This window comes from Eptatretus burgeri, chromosome 4 (genome assembly GCF_056783735.1).
Source record: "Eptatretus burgeri isolate ZD-2024b chromosome 4, Ebu_testis_v1, whole genome shotgun sequence".
Taxonomy (NCBI): domain Eukaryota; kingdom Metazoa; phylum Chordata; class Myxini; order Myxiniformes; family Myxinidae; genus Eptatretus; species Eptatretus burgeri.
Genome location: NC_140964.1, coordinates 132,938,409 through 132,957,564, shown reverse-complemented (window position 1 = coordinate 132,957,564; position 19,156 = coordinate 132,938,409). Strand labels below are relative to the sequence as shown.

Here is a 19,156-nt window from a genome sequence, read left to right as displayed (position 1 = left end):
TCTCCTCAAAAAGGCACATCTGTGGGTCCCCGGCAATATTCCTGGCAAGTTTCAATCGTGCAAAAGAAATAATAAATAAATAAACATTAATTGTGATGTCATAGCACCGTGTCCTGTCATTGGTCGACAGATAAATGGCCGTAACTTGGGAACCGCTCATCCGATTAATATCAAACCTTGAAAAGCACATCCGTGGGGCCCCGGCAATATTCCTGACAAGTTTGTCAGATCGGACCGTCGATCGTGCAAAAAAAAAAATAATAATAAATAAACATTAATTGTGACGTCATAGCACCGTGTCTTGTCATTGGCCGACAGATAAATGGCCGTAACTTGGGAACCGCTCGTCCGATCAATATCAAACCTCGAAAAGGCACATCTGCGGGGCCCCGGCAATATTCCTGGTAAGTTTCAATCAGATCGGACTGGCAGTCGTCGAGAAACGGCAGTCGCAGACAGACAGACAGACACACACACAGAGAGATTGCTGGAATTATAGATAGATACATTTTCCGCCGAAGGTGCAAAAGTTTCAAAACCCAAAATGTAAACATCGGCATTTATTTTCAAAATATAATTTCGTGCGCGCACACCAAAATGCCGAGTCATCTTTAACCAAACTGTGCAGTACAACTGCGCAGTCCTCTGGTCATGGCGTCTGAGCAGTGGCCAGCGTGGTTCAGATTGACTGTGGTTTCTGGGGTGAAGGTGATTGTTAAGAAGTATGTCGACGGTATAAATTCGAGTGACTGTCTTGGTGATTTAATCACGCAACATCTTGACAACGAATATTCTGGCCGAACGATTGCATCAGCAGGGATAATTTGCAGGCTCCTCTCGATTGTGCCGATATCTCACATAATCACCGGCGGACATAGGGCTGCAGGCTGTGGGGCGAGGCCACAGATCCCGGATGAGGGGATAAGTGATAAATTATGCCACATGCTTCGGGCTTTCTGATTAATATATCAATGAGTACATTCCATAACTAATGAATTAATAACTAGAACGGGCACTCGTAGAGCGCATACCTTCTCCGCAGCCAGTAGTTTGAACATGGCATGAGAGTGAAATGAGGAACTAAAATTCCACTAAATCTGCTCGGGAATTTCGCAAATTTAAATTCCATGATCCAGATTTTGTGAAAGGATTTTGTTATTAGAACTATTACGATTATGACAATTTTAGGTGATTCGTTGTCCCGAGTGCCGAACTCTGTAGCATGTAGGGTCGGATTCGGTCGAATGTCACTGACCACGCAAACACGACCTGGATCAAGTAGATCATGTTTTCAAATCCGAGCGAGGACAAGAACGTTATTTTAATTGGCGTCTAATTAAACAAGAAAGTAAAACTCCTTTTACTAAACCATGAGCGAAGCGATGTGCATATCAAACTATACCAAGTCTCCTTCATGAAAATTTGTTGTATTTTACTTTGTAACTAAGTTTGGTAGGGCCCTTATGGCCCTTGTTGCATCAACAGACACACAGTTTAGAGACAGATATATTCTAGTTACCTTTGTATTAAGTTGTCCACAACGCATCTCAATACAAATATGCATTTCGTGACCCCCATGACTTTTGACCCACAACCGCTATCTCGGGTGACAATAGTACTATACCTTGTGTCATTTCAGAAGATGGGGAATTGAACACTGAACAATTTGATGTAAATCGGAAACATATTAACCGTTTTCATCATGAACAAACGATGTTGACCTTTTTGTGACCTTGACCTTTGATCCGATCGCTCCCAAAATCTAATGGATTTGTCCTTTCACGATGCCAAACAAATCCAAAACAATTAAAGCCTCTCTGCATTTTGTTTTTTTGCGTTAAGTTGTCCACAACGCTTTCCGATATAAATGTGAATTTGTGACCCCCTTGACCTTTGACCCCCAACCGCTGCGTTGGGTGACAAAAGTACTATACCATGTGTCATATTAGAGGATGGGGAATTTAATTTTGAACATTTTGGAGTTAATTTGCTGTAAATCAAAACAAAATTGACAATTTAATCGTGCAAAAACGATTTTGACCTTTTTGTGACCTTGACCTTAACCTTTGATCCGATCGCTCCCAAAATCTAATCGATTTGTCCTCTCATGAGGACTGGCATCCACATCCACAAAATTTCATGACAATCTGCGAAGTGGTTTTTGTGTAATGTTGTCCACAACGCTTTCCAATCAAAAACTCCATTTTGGTGACCCCCTTGACCTTTGACCCCCAACCGCTACCTAGGGTAATTACGCCACACTTTCATCTGGCATAGCCAAGAATGTAGAATTGAGTAATGAACATTTTGGTGTTGGTTTTATCTCGTTCGGATAAAAATTGACCGCATTATGACAAAAAAACGATTCTAACCTTTTTGTGACCTTGACCTTTAATCTGATTGCTCTCAAAAGCTTCACCTCGCGTCCTTGAGTAACTGCACATCATCTCTGAAAATTTCATGCAAATCGGTCCAGCAGTTTTTGCGCAATGTTGTCCGCACACATATTTACCAATAAATAAATACACAGGGGTCAACACAATACCTTCGTCAAACGAAGTTTGCGAAGGTAATTAATGAATCTGGCACACAAAATTTTTTTTTCATACCTGACATGTTACTTTGTGCAGTGTCACGAAACTTCTGTGGAATTAATAATTAATGAATTTGCTCGCTGTAACGATTTTTAAAACCTCAATATCTCGAGAAATACTTGGCCAATTTTCATTCTGAAAGTTGCATTATAATCAGTGAAGAATAATCTCCAGGATTATCATAATCTCCGAGAGCTAAGCCTATTTTTTTCGTTTTTTCTACAACCGGAAGTGAAATGTCCCCAGAGAGTGGACGGACCAGAAAACCACGTATTGCACTTACTGGTGATTCTGATGTGTTAATCTGGGTACTAAATTAACAATACATATTTATTAATTATGTCATTAGTAGTATTATCCTCGTGTATCTCTATTAACTATTTCAATCTAAACGGTGAGTTTGGACTGTTCCGCGGTTACCTGAACTGAACATTGAGAGCTTGTGGTATTATAGAGATGACCGTCACCCCCACACGGGGGAAATTTTATTATTATTTTGAAATTTTTTGTTGTTTTTTTAACTCTCTCTGCCTGTCTGTCAAACAAAATTAAAAATCATTCCAAACAGTAAACTTCCTGTTTTAACGACATCATAAAGGACACAAAAAACAACACACGAATAACTAATGTAACGTGTTAAATAAGGCAGTTTAAAAGATGCATCAATGGCAGTAAACTTCTGAAAAAAAAACTTTTTTTTATTTTTTCGTAGAACCTTAAAATCCCTTATTTTATGTAAAATTAATTATATACTTGAACAAATTTTAGCATGTTACATCTTCTCAACCAATAAAATTTTCCACTCCCTAATCCTACACATGTCTTTTTTTGTTTGTTTGTTTGTTTATTTTCAAGACTGCATTGGGTAAGGTGGTCGATGAACTGTAATTTTTTTTTTCCGAAAGTTTTGGAGCATTTACCTTTTTGAACATTTGTTTTTTCACACCACAGTTTCGTGCTCGTATGATTTAACAAGGGCTATTCTAATTTTGAACCTTTGAACCATATTAAATCTTCCAACATTTTCTTGTAGCTCACATCGTGCCACGATGATAAACCTTAAAGCTCTGCTCCAGATTCCCCATTATATTCTGCCTACTCTATCGTTTTGAAGGCGATTGGAATCTGCTTTGATTACCCAGTTTGGTTATCGCCTGCCTTTTAGGTCCTGTAATGTGAGCACAATCCATGTTGCCCACTGATTTGCCTATTTCCCAACAATGTAGAGTTAACATGCCGTTTGGTTGTGGAGGTATCCCGGGAAGGGATTTTGAGCAAAAAAGCCTATTTTGTAGATACCATACCATTTTATACTCCAAAAAAGCCGAGATACCATCCCCAAAAAGGGGAGGTGTCCGAGTTTGAGCAAAAGCCTATTTTCTAAATCGAGTACTGATGTTTTTTGGGGTGTTTCAACTTAAAACTTCCATTTTCCCCCCCCCCCCCACAGTGGCAGAATGCAAAAGGGTCTTTCAGAGTAAGCTGAGGCTTTTGCTGATGGAATATGAAACGATTGCTGAGGATGAAGGCAAGCGCCTGGGCAAACGGGATCCAGAAGAAGAAGTGGAGAAGTTTGTCTCGGCCAACACACAGGAGGCTGGCAAGGACACCTGGCTGTGTCCGCTTAGTGGCAAAAAATTCAAGGTGATCGTATTTTTATCATGAAACCTGGGATGAAGATGGACTTCATTTTTCTTCTCTTTCTTACTCTGAATTTGCATTTTTGCTGACACCCTGTCATTGCGAAACTTGTCTTATTCTCAGACGGCAGAATTTGTTCGAAAACACATTTTCAATAAGCATACAGTGAAGATTGAAGAGGTGAAAAAGGAGGTCGCATTCTTCAATAATTTCCTCATGGACGCTCGTCGCCCGCATGAAGTTGAGCCCCGTTTTCCATACCCTGCAAGCATTCCAGGTCAGAACTGGTAACGGATCATTTTACAGAAGCTTCAATTGATTCATAGTTCGAAGGACAAATAACATCGAAAGACAAGTAAACCTATTCATTGTGCTGAAAAGCAACTTATCGTTCATTTATTCTTGAGAGTATGATAGCACTCAAAGCATTAACTTCAAAAAACATCAAATGAGAAAATCGACCTTTGAGCACCTCAAATGGATGCAACCAATTGGAGGCGAATATATATATATATATATATATATATATATATATATATATATATATATATATATATATATATATATATATATTTATATATATATATATATATATATATATATATATATATATATATATTTCTTCTTCTTTCTGCTGCTCCCGTTAGGGGTCGCCACAGCGGATCATCCGTATGATCCGCATAGTGATTTGGCACATGTTTTACGCCAGATGCCCTTCCTGACGCAACCCTGGTCGCCTCTTACGACACAGGGATAAGGTACACCTATTTTAACCGGGGTATACACCGGCCCAGTATACTGGTACTCATTTCGCCGACCTCGGAAGGATGACAGGCTGAGTCAACCCCCTGGTGTATTAATTCAGTGGCCCAACGGGGCTTGAACTCAGGACCTCTTGGATCCCAAGCCGCTGCCCGAACCACTGCGCCAACACCAGGCATATATGTACATATACATATATATAGTACATATTATATATATATATATACATATATATATATATATATATATATATATATATATATATATATATATATATATATATATATATATATATATATATATATATATATACATATATATATATACACATATATATATATATATATATATATATATATATATATATATATATATATATACATATATATATATATATATATATATATATATATATATATATATATATATATATACACATATATATATATATATATATATATATATATATATATATATATATATATATATATATATATATATATATATATATATATATATATATATATATATATATATATATACACATATATATATATATATATATATATATATATATATATATATATATATATATATATATATATACACATATACACATATACACATATGTGTATGTATATATATATATATGTATATATATATATATATGTATATATATACATACATACATACATACATACATACATACATACATACATACATGTTTTGCGAATTCACGCCCGCCGGCGTGCGATCGGCCACGTGACTCGAATCGCGGCACGTCGCCCACCGGACGGACAATCCAGTCGTGACCCTCTCGGACTAACGCCGGGAACCAGTCACGGGTGGACCTTTCGGTCTCACCGCGATCGAGCCAATCGGCCCCCGCATGGGATAGGGTTGCTCGCCAAATTCGACCGACCTAAGTACCCACACGGAGGGTAGACCGGGCGATCGCACCTCGCCGCAGGTCGACTTCGGACACGGGCCACTTAAGCGACCCGTTCCGTACTATCGGGATAACCGAGCGGTGTTATTCGTCGACCTCGACGGTTCGATTAATTATCGGGCGTCTTAACCCACGACCAACCCTTTACGTGAAGCAAGATGAGGATTCAATGAAAGAAATGACGAAGCGAAGCGGGAAAACAGTTCAATAATAAGCACATTTATTTCGCGATGAACAGAAAGCACACATATACAATTCCACCAAAAGCTCATGGAAAAGAAGAAGACAAAAAGCAAATGCGACAATGCAGATCTATCCGACTACCGGGCACTCGGCAACACTTATACAATTTTACTTCACAGACGGCGCCGACAACACATATTCCCAAAGCAAAAGAAAAGAGAACCACCCTCCAGGATGAGGGGGTAGGCGGGCCTGGGGCCGAGAGCGTGTCGGGCCTACCCGTTTGATGATGAGACGCGGAGCGGCGGTGGTGCCTCAACTCCGCGGGCCTCGCGGACAGTGGCTGGTAGGGGGTGGGAAGGGGGCCCCCTTTTGTCGCACTATCTCAGCGCGGGGGGAAACAGGAGGGGGTTGCTGATGCTCGGGGAAAGGAGGATTTCACAAAATCGCGGGTCCCGCGACGAGCGTCCCCACCACGACCTCGGTCGCGCCGCCGGCCTTTCTCTCCGCAGTTCCCCGAATCCGACGCGAGCACCCCCTCGTCCGCCTTCGCCGCCGCCGCCTCTCCACAGCTCCGTCCTCTTCACTCCGACTCCGCGAACTCCCAACTGCACTGAACTGCTCTCTTCTCCACTTCCAACTCCACTCTTCCTCCTGCGAACTGAACTGCCACGACTGACGAACGCGGCCCCTTATATCCCCCGTGGCCTCGCTCCTTCATCTTTGACCCTCTGCCTCCGACCTTTCACCTCTCTTGCTGGCTCCCCATTGGCCCGAGGAAAAGTGGGCGTGAATGCTTTTTGATCCATGAATTTGCATATAGCGACCGCCCTCCAACGCCCTGGAGGCGGGGCCAAATCGCCCCTCGCTCACCGATTGGACGGAACAAAAGTGGGCGTGAGTCGTTTTTGATCAGTTTTTCTGCGGAAAGTCCGCGATGCTTTTAAACACGCTGCTCGGTGCGCGCTCCACACGAGTCCAGCATCGGTGCCCACGAGTGGCGCGAGATGACGGTGATGCGATGGTGGTGAGTTGTGACGGTAAAGGTCGTGGCGGTCGTGGTGAAGCGGCGTTGTGGTTGGTGGTTGTTGTTGTGATGGCTGTTGAGACGTGGTTGGTGGTGGTAATAATGGCGGTTGGTCCAAAATAAAGATAGGAAAAGAAAAACGGCTATCTAAAAGGGTCGCAGCCCTCATGAATGACATTTATTCCCTCTAGACAACGGGTTTGGGCCTAACTACACATATACTTACCGAGATATCTCACCTAAGGGACCTGAATGGTGGTTTGCGAATTTGGTCAACCACAACACTACCCCCTCCCCTTTTTACAGACTCGTCCCGAGTCGTCAAATTTTCGTGTGCCAGCATGTGTAGTTTTCCCCTAGTACATTTTACCTACGGATCCCTGAGTGCGACATTCATGGTATTCGTGTCCCCAAAATAAATAACCTGAGGGCTGAGTAACTACCTAAACAAACTCACTCACACGGACGACTTAAATAAAATTGCCGGCGCTAGACAGACATGCCGGGGGCACACTCATATTTACAGTACATCTTACCTTAACTTACAAATTTTACACTAAACCATGGCCCAGGATCACTGAACTCTACAAAAGAAAAGCAGTTAGCAGGGAGCCAGGCTGCTCGCATGCAGTCTCTGACTCAAAACAATGCAGGTGACAGGGAACGTGGCTGGCTGCTCACACGCAGTCCAAGGCCTTCCCTTTTGAACTGAACGCAGTGAACCACAACGGTGCATGGGCTGCACAAATGCAGTCTCCGTGCCAGCTCAAGTGGCACACGCAATGAACACAACGAATGGATGGATGACTGGATGGACGCAAACACGGTGCACGGGCCGCCACTGCAGGCCCGTGTTGTAGCTGCCAACAGGGCAGTTCTCGCAGCTTGCAAACTGTTGCCTTGCGGATCCTGGCGCACATGGAAATGAACAGGGGGGGCAAAGCAAAATTGAACGGGGCTGGTGAACGTGGGCAGTGGGCATGGCATGGCAAAGGCAGCAGGCAAACACAGCCCGCAGAAGAAGGCCGTTGCAGGCAAACACAGCCGGCAGATGAACTGGCCGGCACAGGCCTTGAAGAAAACAGCTGCAGACGATCCGGCCGGCACAGGCCTTGCAGCACAGCAGCTGCAGACGATCCAGCCGGCACAGGCCTTGCAGCAAAACAACAGCTGCCGATGAAGTGGGCCGGCCTTTGCCTTGCAGCAACGCAGCCAGCAGATGAAGCTGGCCAGCCTTTGCCGTTCAGTGGAGGGAGTGCGGTGGTGCTGGCCACTTGGAAGGCGGGCTCGGACCTCCCTACCTGTCTCCCTCCCACCTATCGCCTTTGCCTGTCACTGTACATACCCACTCCCTTAATTTGTCAAACCCCAATTTAGCCCCAACTTTTTTTTTGTTGTTTTTATTTTTACTTCCCCACTATAAATCGTCCCCTAACCCCCTTTATCGTCCTTGTTCGGCTAACCTATCCTGTCACCTAGCCTACTCCCAACCCCTACGTTCCCTTCCCGGAGGGGAATAAGGGAGAGCTAACGTCCTGTGTCGAGGCCCAACGAAGCCTCAGAATGGCCTCCCCAGAGTTCGGCGATCTATAACCAAAGTGGGTCCAGCGGCCCACAACGACAGCGAGGGGATGGATGGTGCGGAGGGGTACATCTCCTAATCTACCCTAACCATTTAACTGTTAAACTACCCTGGGGCTTTCAACAAGCGCCTCTCGCTTAAACTATTGGTTCTAACAACCCAGATTCCCGTCGCCTGTGTTGGTGTCCTCACAATTTCGGGCCTCGCCCCCCAATTTTCTCTCCGTGCCCTCACACGGTCTCATGGCTGGGACACGTGGCCCCCTTTGGCAGGCACGACCCTCTGCCGATTCTCCGACGATGGCACCCCCGGCCACTACACTGCCTCCGAGCCTACCAGCTCCCTAACACCGGGGAGTGCCCCCCCTGGCACCTCCCCTGAAACGCACACGTGGCAGGCTGGCTTCCCAGGCCCCTTTCCGAGGGTCACCCGTGCCCACAACACTGCCCACGCGGCTAATGGCGCCCCGGGCCCCCGCACCAAGCAGGCGCACCCGTGCCCACTACGCTATCCCGGCCCCCCATGGGCCCTTGGCCTACCACGGCCGACTAGCCTGGTGCCCGGGGTACCCACTCAGCGATGCTCACTTTTCGCAGCCACGCTCCCAGCCCGTCAACAGGGCTCCTGCACCCCTCCAAACGGGTTTTGAGCCTACACTCCCACCAACAACAAAACGACCTCCATTTTTCAATTTTACTAACCCAGCGAACTCACTTTACTCTGACCCCGGGGTCCCTTGGGCGGGAGTCACTCCTCCCCCCAATCACTCATCGCACCATGCAGTCCCCATTCGCTCCACTCACACAGACCCGCTGGCCTCACTCACTCACCAAGCACATGCTTCCACTTCACTCACCAACTCTTCAACACACTCACCGCTGAATTCTGCCATCCTTCTAACTACCTCCACTAACTAACTCGTGCTCCCACGTCGTCCCTTAAACTACAGCACGTTCCTTTTAACACTACTTCGCTAAACTACGTCCCCTCTACACATTCACAAGTCTGTCACTGTCTCCTAATCTCTTTAATCAATTTCCCCACCTAAATCTGGCGACAATCCCTCCAACTAATCCATTCCACGGACTCCATGAGGACTTACCCCTGCCCCATGAAGTCGGTCTAACTAAGCTAACCCTTCCCCCTAACTAGTTTCCATCCTGTGCCCAGGTCAAGGGGATCTTCCACCCCTTGCCCAGGAATCCTGTGCACCCGAAAGTGAGGCTTGCTTTTTTTTTTTTTTTTTTTTACCTGCGCAGCACCAGCGCGGCAACTCAGAGCTCGCGCACTTTGCACCTGGCCGTGACGTCATGCAGCTGCACGTGTTCCTCGTCCCTCCTTGGACAGTACCATCCGGCAGGGATTCCCCTCCTGCCGGATTCCAACCCCACGTGCAGCCATGACGTCACCGTGCGCATAAAAAAAACACAAGCCCCACGTCTCGAGGGGTTCCCCACGCGAACACATGTGCTTTGCCCCTTGGAGCTTAACACACACGATCGCGTGGAGAACCCGTCCGGTCCAAATCCATAATCCTGCCTAAACTTTGTCCGTCCGTGGGATCGGCAAATCCACCGCTGGCGTTTCCGGACCGGGACTTCACTCTCGCAAGCGAGCACGTGGCGGTCTCGTGCGTTGCACAGCACGGACCTCGTGCTCACTGCTGGGTGAACCCGGCACGGTCCCCGAAACAGCTACAGCCGCTACTCGGCTTTCTTTCCTCACATGTCTCCGTCGTCGCCTCCATTCCACCCACGCACACCTGCGTGTCACGACGCTCACACTCCATTCCATCACATTCACCCCGGGAGACGCGGCTGCGTGCTCCCGCATGCCCACCGACATCTCCCTTTCATACCGCTCTCTCACACACACGGTCTCCCTTGCACTCGGCCGTTCACTCACGCGTGCCTCACTACTCACACAAACCATACTACTCACACACGCGGGGGCACTCATCCGCGGTGCCTCATCCACACACCGTCCCTCACTCATACACGCGGGGGCACTCAACCGCGGTGCCTCATCCACACTGGCCGTTCCATCCACACACACGGCCTCTTCCACACACGGTGCCTCATCCACACACTGCGTGCTGGGAAGCACGTACTCTGGCACCATCGCCACCACACCACTCACACACGGGGTCGCTTCCACACACGGGGACGCACTCACGCCTTGCACCACACACACAGGGACAACCACACTGGGGATTCGTGTCCCCACAAGGGTCTCCGGGGCCTCTATACCCCCCAAGCTCTCCGTGCACCCGTTCGCAGCACTCCTCCCCTCGAACTCGCAAAGCACGACCGAACTCACCTGGTCGTGACTCGCCTCAAGGGGGCATACTCGCTCCCCTCGTTCCTGGAGGAGGCTATCCCGCTGCTCGCACTGGGCCTCCACCCAGTCAGCCAGCTCCCCCTCATGGTCCTCCACTACCTCTGTGTGTGTGTGTGTGCGTCACTAACCTTGTCCAATTCACCCTCTATCTCCCGTGTCTCTATACATTTTATTCTTTCTGTCGTCTCCTCTTGTCTATTGGTCTCTGCTTCTTTCTGGCGTCTTTCCCTTATCTTTATGTAGGTCAACCTTGCTTTCTCCTTCAGTCGCTCCCGTCCTTCCCTGTTTTTCACTCCTTGCTCTTTCACGATCTCTGCGTACCTCATCCTTGCTTTCCGTCTTAATTGTTCTCTTCTCTCCCTCGCAATTCCTTTCACCTCGTCTCTTGTCTCCCGTGTCTCTATACATTTTCTCTCCTTGTTCCTTATTTCTGTCTCTTCCTGGTTCCTTTTTCCTTCCCATCTGAGTCGTTCTTTCTCTCTGAGCCCCATTAGCTGTTCGTTCTCCCTCCGGAGCTCCTCAATCTCCGTTGACTCCAGTTTCGCTCTCCGTTTTAGTTGTTCAATTTCACACTCATATCGTTGTTGTTTTCTCTCCCACTGTGCCTCCTGCTCTTTGTTTTCCAATCTCATTGTTTCTTTCAATTGGCTCATTTCCTTCCTGTGTTTCATTCGCTGTTCTCTCACTACTCTTCCTCGTTTCCTCTCCTGTCCTTCCTGCTCCAGTTTCATGGTTTTCTTCATTTGGTTAATCTCCTTTTTGTGTTTCATTTGCTGCTGTCTAATTACTCTTCCTCGTTTCCTCTCCTGTCTTTCCTTATCCAGTTTCATGGTTTTCTTCATTTGGTTCATCTCCATTTTGTGTTTCATTCGCTGTTCTTTGTCTATCTCCTCGTACTCCAGCCTCAGCTTTTCTTTCAATTGGTCAACCTCAGATTCATGTTCTTTTTGTTTTCTATTCCATTGTTCCTCTCGTTCTTCCCTCTCCAATCTCCTTGTGTCCTTCAATCTCCTGATTTCTCCTTCCTGCTTCATTCCTTGCTCCTTCAACTTCTCCTCGTATTCCAACCTATTTTTTTCCTTTTGTCGTTCAGTTTCAAATTCATACACTTTCAGTTTTTTATTCCACTGTCTCTCTTGTTCCTCATTCTGCAATCTCGTTATTTCTTTCAGTTGGCTGACTTCCTTCTCCTGTCTGATTTGTTCTTCCTTCATTACTCTTTTTTGCATCTCATTCTGCAATCTCGTGGTTTCCTTCAGTTGGCTGATTTCCTTCTCCTGTCTCATTCCTTGTTCTTTCAGTACCCTTTCTTGTTCCTCATTCTGCAATCTCGTTATTTCTTTCAGTTGGCTGACTTCCTTCTCCTGTCTGATTCGTTCTTCCATCATTACTCTTTCTTGCATCTCATTCTGCAATCTCGTGGGTTCCTTCAGTTGGCTGATTTCCTTCTCCTGTCTCATTCCTTGTTCTTTCAGAACTCTTTCTTGTTCCTCATTCTTTAATCTGGCCTTCGCTTCCAGCTGTTCGATCTGTACTGTGTGGTTTCTTAACGTTTCATTCTCTGTTGTCGTTCTTTCTTCTCTCACCATCCTCAACTCGTTTTGTAATTCCCTCTCTTTGTTCTGGTGTTTCTGTAACTCAGAAGCTTTCTTTTCCAATTCCTTTCTCATCTCCGCACACTCCGACTTTGCTTTGGCTTCGAATTGTTCAATCTGCTCAGTGTGGTTCCTTAACGTTTCATTCTCTGTTTTCTTCCTTTCCTCTTTTAACATCCTCAGTTCGTCTTGTAATCCTCTTTCTTTGTTTTCGTGTTTCAGTATCTCAGAAGTTTTTGTTTCCAATTCCTTTCTCAATTTGCGTGCTTCTTCACTCATTTCATCTCTTCTTTCCACCGCTTCCCTCCTCAATTCGTCCCTTTTTTACTGTATTCATTTAGTTTTTTCTGCCATTCCTTTCCCATTCTAATCTCCCCTTCCAGGATTTCTCTTTTAAACTGGCTTGCCCTTACCTCTCGCTTCAGTAGTTCCAATTCCCCATCTTGTTCGCGTTGTTCCTTTTCGAGCTTTGTTTTCCTTTCTCCTTCCTCCCTCAATTCTCCCTGCAGTTCTTCGAACTGTTCTGACTTTTCCAGCAATTCCTCCGCCCTTTCCTCGAGCTGTCTCTCTCCTCTTTTTATCTTCCATTCTAGGCTTTCTCTTTCCTGATTGCCTGTTCTTATCTCTTCCTTCAATTGTTCCAACTCCCCATCGTGTTCACATTTTTTCTCCTCCAACTGTATTTCCCTCACTCTCTCCTCCAGTTCTTTGAACCGCCTTGCTTGCTCCAATAATTTTTCCATTAATTGTTTTACTTCCAAGTCGTGCTCCTTTTGTTTCTTTTCGAGCTCGGTTTTCCATTCTTCCTCCCATTGTTTCCTTTCCTGGGAGATACCAATCTGCTGTTCCTCTATTCTTTTGTTCAGTTTGCTCTTCGCATATTCCAACTGACGGGTATAAAACACTACCAAATTCTTTTTCCCACGTAATTTGTCGACTCTATTGGCCAAGTCATGTTTTTGCCACCGAATTCGTTCCAGTAAATCGTCCAATCGCTGTGTCCCCCCGTACACGTAATTTTTCTGAAGCGCGTCTGCGTGCCGTTGTGACTCGTCCACTCCACGTTGCACCTCCTCGATATATTCTTCATAACGCTTCACCTTTTCCAAGACAACCCCCAATTGTGCCTGAAGCCTGCCAATGCTCGCATAGTCATCCTGCCACGCCTGCCATGGCACATGCCGTGACCACGTGCCTTGAACCGGTGACTGGGAGCTCACGCCTCGTGCTGTGCCATTAATATCAGCCCGCTCCGTGCTGCACTGAGGTGCGATCGCGCTGCCATTGTGCGACTCCGTTTGCCGGCAAAGTTCGTGCTCAAGCCGCTCCCACTGACCACAGTTAGTGGTGGGGTTATAATTATAAAAAGAACCGACCTGGGCCATGGATCCTACATGACGACACATACCTAATACCCCCGGCTCCCGCTCGCCTTGAGACGCCATCTTGCTTCTCTTAAAGGGTTAATTTAGCTCGCTCGTAATTTGGAGGGAATCGGGGGTCGCTCCTCTCACCCCTGGACCGATTCCCGTGAATTTAGCCGGAGACAGGAGAGCCCGTTTTCCCGTTCTCCGTTACCAGTGCCGTGAGGAGGGCGATGGGTTTATATCGCACGACCTGACACCAGTGTTGCGGATTCGCGCCCGCCGGCGTGCTGACGGCCACGTAACTCGAATCGCGGCACGTCGCCCACCGGACGGACAATCCAGTCGTGACCCTCTCGGACTAACGCCGGGAACCAGTCACGGGTGGACCTTTCGGTCTCACCGCGATCGAGCCAATCGGCCCCCGCATGGGATAGGGTTGCTCGCCAAATTCGACCTACCTAAGTACCCACACGGAGGGTAGACCGGGCGATCGCACCTCGCCGCAGGTCGACTTCGGACACGGGCCACTGAAGCGACCCGTTCCGTACTATCGGGATAACCGAGCGGTGTTATTCGTCGACCTCGACGGTTCGATTAATTATCGGGCGTCTTAACCCACGACCAACCCTTTACGTGAAGCAAGATGAGGATTCAATGAAAGAAATGACGAAGCGAAGCGGGAAAACAGTTCAATAATAAGCACATTTATTTCACGATGAACGGAAAGCACACATATACAATTCCACCAAAAGCACATGGAAAAGAAGAAGACAAAAAGCAAATGCGACAATGCAGATCTATCCGACTACCGGGCACTCGGCAACACTTATACAATTTTACTTCACAGACGGCGCCGACAACACATATTCCCAAAGCAAAAGAAAAGAGAACCACCCTCCAGGATGAGGGGGTAGGCGGGCCTGGGGCCGAGACCGTGTCGGGCCGACCCGTTTGATGATGAGACGCGGAGCGGCGGTGGTGCCTCAACTCCGCAGGCCTCGCGGACAGTGGCTGGTAGGGGGTGGGAAGGGGGCCCCCTTTTGTCGCACTATCTCAGCGCGGGGGGAAACAGGAGGGGGTTGCTGATGCTCGGGGAAAGGAGGATTTCACAAAATCGCGGGTCCCGCGACGAGCGTCCCCACCACGACCTCGGTCGCGCCGCCGGCCTTTCTCTCCGCAGTTCCCCGAATCCGACGCGAGCACCCCCTCGTCCGCCTTCGCCGCCGCCGCCTCTCCACAGCTCCGTCCTCTTCACTCCGACTCCGCAAACTCCCAACTGCACTGAACTGCTCTCTTCTCCACTTCCAACTCCACTCTTCCTCCTGCGAACTGAACTGCCACGACTGACGAACGCGGCCCCTTATATCCCCCGTGGCCTCGCTCCTTCATCTTTGACCCTCTGCCTCCGACCTTTCACCTCTCTTGCTGGCTCCCCATTGGCCCGAGGAAAAGTGGGCGTGAATGCTTTTTGATCCATGAATTTGCATATAGCGACCACCCTCCAACGCCCTGGAGGCGGGGCCAAATCGCCCCTCGTTCACCGATTGGACGGAACAAAAGTGGGCGTGAGTCGTTTTTGATCCGTTTTTCTGCGGAAAGTCCGCGATGCTTTTAAACACGCTGCTCGGTGCGCGCTCCACACGAGTCCAGCATCGGTGCCCACGAGTGGCGCGAGATGACGGTGATGCGATGGTGGTGAGTTGTGACGGTAAAGGTCGTGGCGGTCGTGGTGAAGCGGCGTTGTGGTTGGTGGTTGTTGTTGTGATGGCTGTTGAGACGTGGTTGGTGGTGGTAATAATGGCAGTTGGTCCAAAATAAAGATAGGAAAAGAAAAACGGCTATCTAAAAGGGTCGCAGCCCTCATGAATGACATTTATTCCCTCTAGACAACGGGTTTGGGCCTAACTACACATATACTTACCGAGATATCTCACCTAAGGGACCTGAATGGTGGTTTGCGAATTTGGTCAACCACAACACTACCCCCTCCCCTTTTTACAGACTCGTCCCGAGTCGTCAAATTTTCGTGTGCCAGCATGTGTAGTTTTCCCCTAGTACATTTTACCTACGGATCCCTGAGTGCGACATTCATGGTATTCGTGTCCCCAAAATAAATAACCTGAGGGCTGAGTAACTACCTAAACAAACTCACTCACACGGACGACTTAAATAAAATTGCCGGCGCTAGACAGACATGCCGGGGGCGCACTCATATTTACAGTACATCTTACCTTAACGTACAAATTTTACACTAAACCATGGCCCAGGATCACTGAACTCTGCAAAAGAAAAGCAGTTAGCAGGGAGCCAGGCTGCTCGCATGCAGTCTCTGACTCAAAACAATGCAGGTGACAGGGAACGTGGCTGGCTGCTCACACGCAGTCCAAGGCCTTCCCTTTTGAACTGAACGCAGTGAACCACAACGGTGCATGGGCTGCACAAATGCAGTCTCCGTGCCAGCTCAAGTGGCACACGCAATGAACACAACGAATGGATGGATGACTGGATGGACGCAAACACGGTGCACGGGCCGCCACTGCAGGCCCGTGTTGTAGCTGCCAACAGGGCAGTTCTCGCAGCTTGCAAACTGTTGCCTTGCGGATCCTGGCGCACATGGAAATGAACAGGGGGGGGGGGGGCAAAGCAAAATTGAACGGGGCTGGTGAACGTGGGCAGTGGGCATGGCATGGCAAAGGCAGCAGGCAAACACAGCCCGCAGAAGAAGGCCGTTGCAGGCAAACACAGCCGACAGATGAACTGGCCGGCACAGGCCTTGAAGAAAACAGCTGCAGACGATCCGGCCGGCACAGGCCTTGCAGCACAGCAGCTGCAGACGATCCAGCCGGCACAGGCCTTGCAGCAAAACAACAGCTGCCGATGAAGTGGGCCGGCCTTTGCCTTGCAGCAACGCAGCCAGCAGATGAAGCTGGCCAGCCTTTGCCGTTCAGTGGAGGTTGGTGGAGGGAGTGCGGTGGTGCTGGCCACTTGGAAGGCGGGCTCGGACCTTCCTACAATATATATATATATATATATATATATATATATATATATATATATATATATATATATATATATATATATATATATATATATATATATATATATATATATATATACAGTCATGCGCCACTTTACGACGGGGATACGTTCTGAGAAGTGCGTCGTTAAGCGATGTCGTCATTGTACGAACATCATAGTGTACTTGCACAAACCTAGATGGTATAGCCTACTACACACCGTGGCTCGATGGTATGGCCAACTACACACCGTGGCTAGATGGTATGGCCTACTACACACCGTGGCTAGATGGTATGGCCTATGACACACCGTGGCTCGATGGTATTGCCTACCACACACCGAGGATCGATGGTATAGCCCACTCCATACCTGGGCTAGATTGTATGGCCTACGACACACCGAGGCTAGATGGTGTAGCCTATTGCTCCTCGGCTACAAACCTGTACAGCATGTTACTGTACTGAATACTGTCGGCAATTGTAACACACATCCAAGAGAGATGGAAGAGGCGTTCGTTTTACCTTTGTGCTGTTCATGACAGCCATGGGTGTTGTTAGCGGCTGCTTACAATCTCCTCTCGCATCAATTATTGAAAGGTGAATAAATAGCGTTTGGATTTTATAAATACGTAATCATTGCATCGATGTTATAATTTACGAATGAATAAACAAGCACCTGTCAATTCTGCGATATATTTTCAGAACAGTGCAATTGTTTTACAACTTAAAAAGCTTCACTAAAAATAAATTTTTGTTTTAATCTTGACTGCAGCAACAACGATTTATTTGCAGAATTCTTAAATTCAAAGGCAATGTACTTGCTGGAAGGTAAACGTGCAAACATTGGTTCAGTTTGAAAGCCGATTTCCTTGAATCCCGATTTAGCACGACCCTGCTTTTTTCGCGATAACATTTTATGGACCTCATTGATCGCATTATAACGGGGCCACACTGTCGTTTATTATCATTATGAAGTATTATGTACTGTACATAATTGTATGTGCTATCCTGTACTTTTATACGACTGGCAGCGCGACGACGGCTATGACATCACTCAGTGATCGGACTTTTTCAGCTCCATTATAATCTTATCGGACCATCGTCGTATATGCGATCCGTCGTTGACCGGAACCTCGTAAAGCGGTGCATGACTGCAGAGTGCATATGTATATTTACATATTTATTGTTTTTATTTGTTTTATTTTTAATTTTTTATATATTTATTAATATATACACACATATATATTTATTTACATCCATATATATATATATATATATATATATATATATATATATATATATATATATATATATATCCAAATACATATATTTATCTGGAGATTTATATATATTTATACATTTATTTATTTATTTATTTATTTATTTATATGTACATTTATAGATTTGTTTGTTTACATGTACATATATATATATATATATATATATATATATATATGTATATATATATGTTTATACAGTCATGCGTCGCTTCACGACATTCCGGGCAACGACGGATCGCATATACGACAGATCTGCCAGCTCTGAAAAAGAAAAAAAAAATGTAACTGAAAAATTCCTATCGCCGAGTGATGTCGCCTCGTATAAAAATAGCACATGCAATTATGTACACTGTACAGTGCATAATACCTCATAATGATAATAAACGACAGTGTGGCCCTGTTATAATGCGATCGTTGAGGTCCAGAAAATGTCATCGCGAAAATAACAGGATCGTGCAAAATCGGGATTCAAGGAAATCGGCTTTCAAACTGAATCAATGTTTGCACGTTTACCTTCTAGCAAGTAAATTACCTTTGAATTGAAGAATTCCACAAATAAATCGTTGTTCTTCGTCGACATTAAAACACAAATTTGTTTTTCGTGAAGCTTTTTATGTTGTTAAAACAATCGCACTGTTCCGAAACTATATATCACCATTGACAGGTGCTCGTTTCTTCGTTTTTAAATGATGACATCGATGCAATGATAACGTATTTATAAACTCCAAACGCTAATTATTCACCTTTCTATAATCTATGTGAGAGGAGATTGTAAGCTGCTGCAAACACCGATGGCCGTCATGAACAGCACAAAGGTAA

General features: G+C 46.4%; 1 protein-coding gene across 5 annotated transcripts in view; it reads left to right on the top strand.

The window, feature by feature from the left end:
- Nucleotides 1–19,156, top strand: part of LOC147029151 (uncharacterized) — a 157,796-nt gene that overhangs the window by 113,812 nt on the left and 24,828 nt on the right. For all 5 annotated transcript variants that reach the window (XM_085876246.1, XM_085876245.1, XM_085876244.1 and 2 more), the window contains 2 exons: nt 4,045–4,238; nt 4,359–4,512. In XM_085876246.1, coding sequence (XP_085732372.1) covers nt 4,045–4,238; nt 4,359–4,512 — 348 coding nt within the window. The remainder of the gene's footprint in view (nt 1–4,044; nt 4,239–4,358; nt 4,513–19,156) is intronic.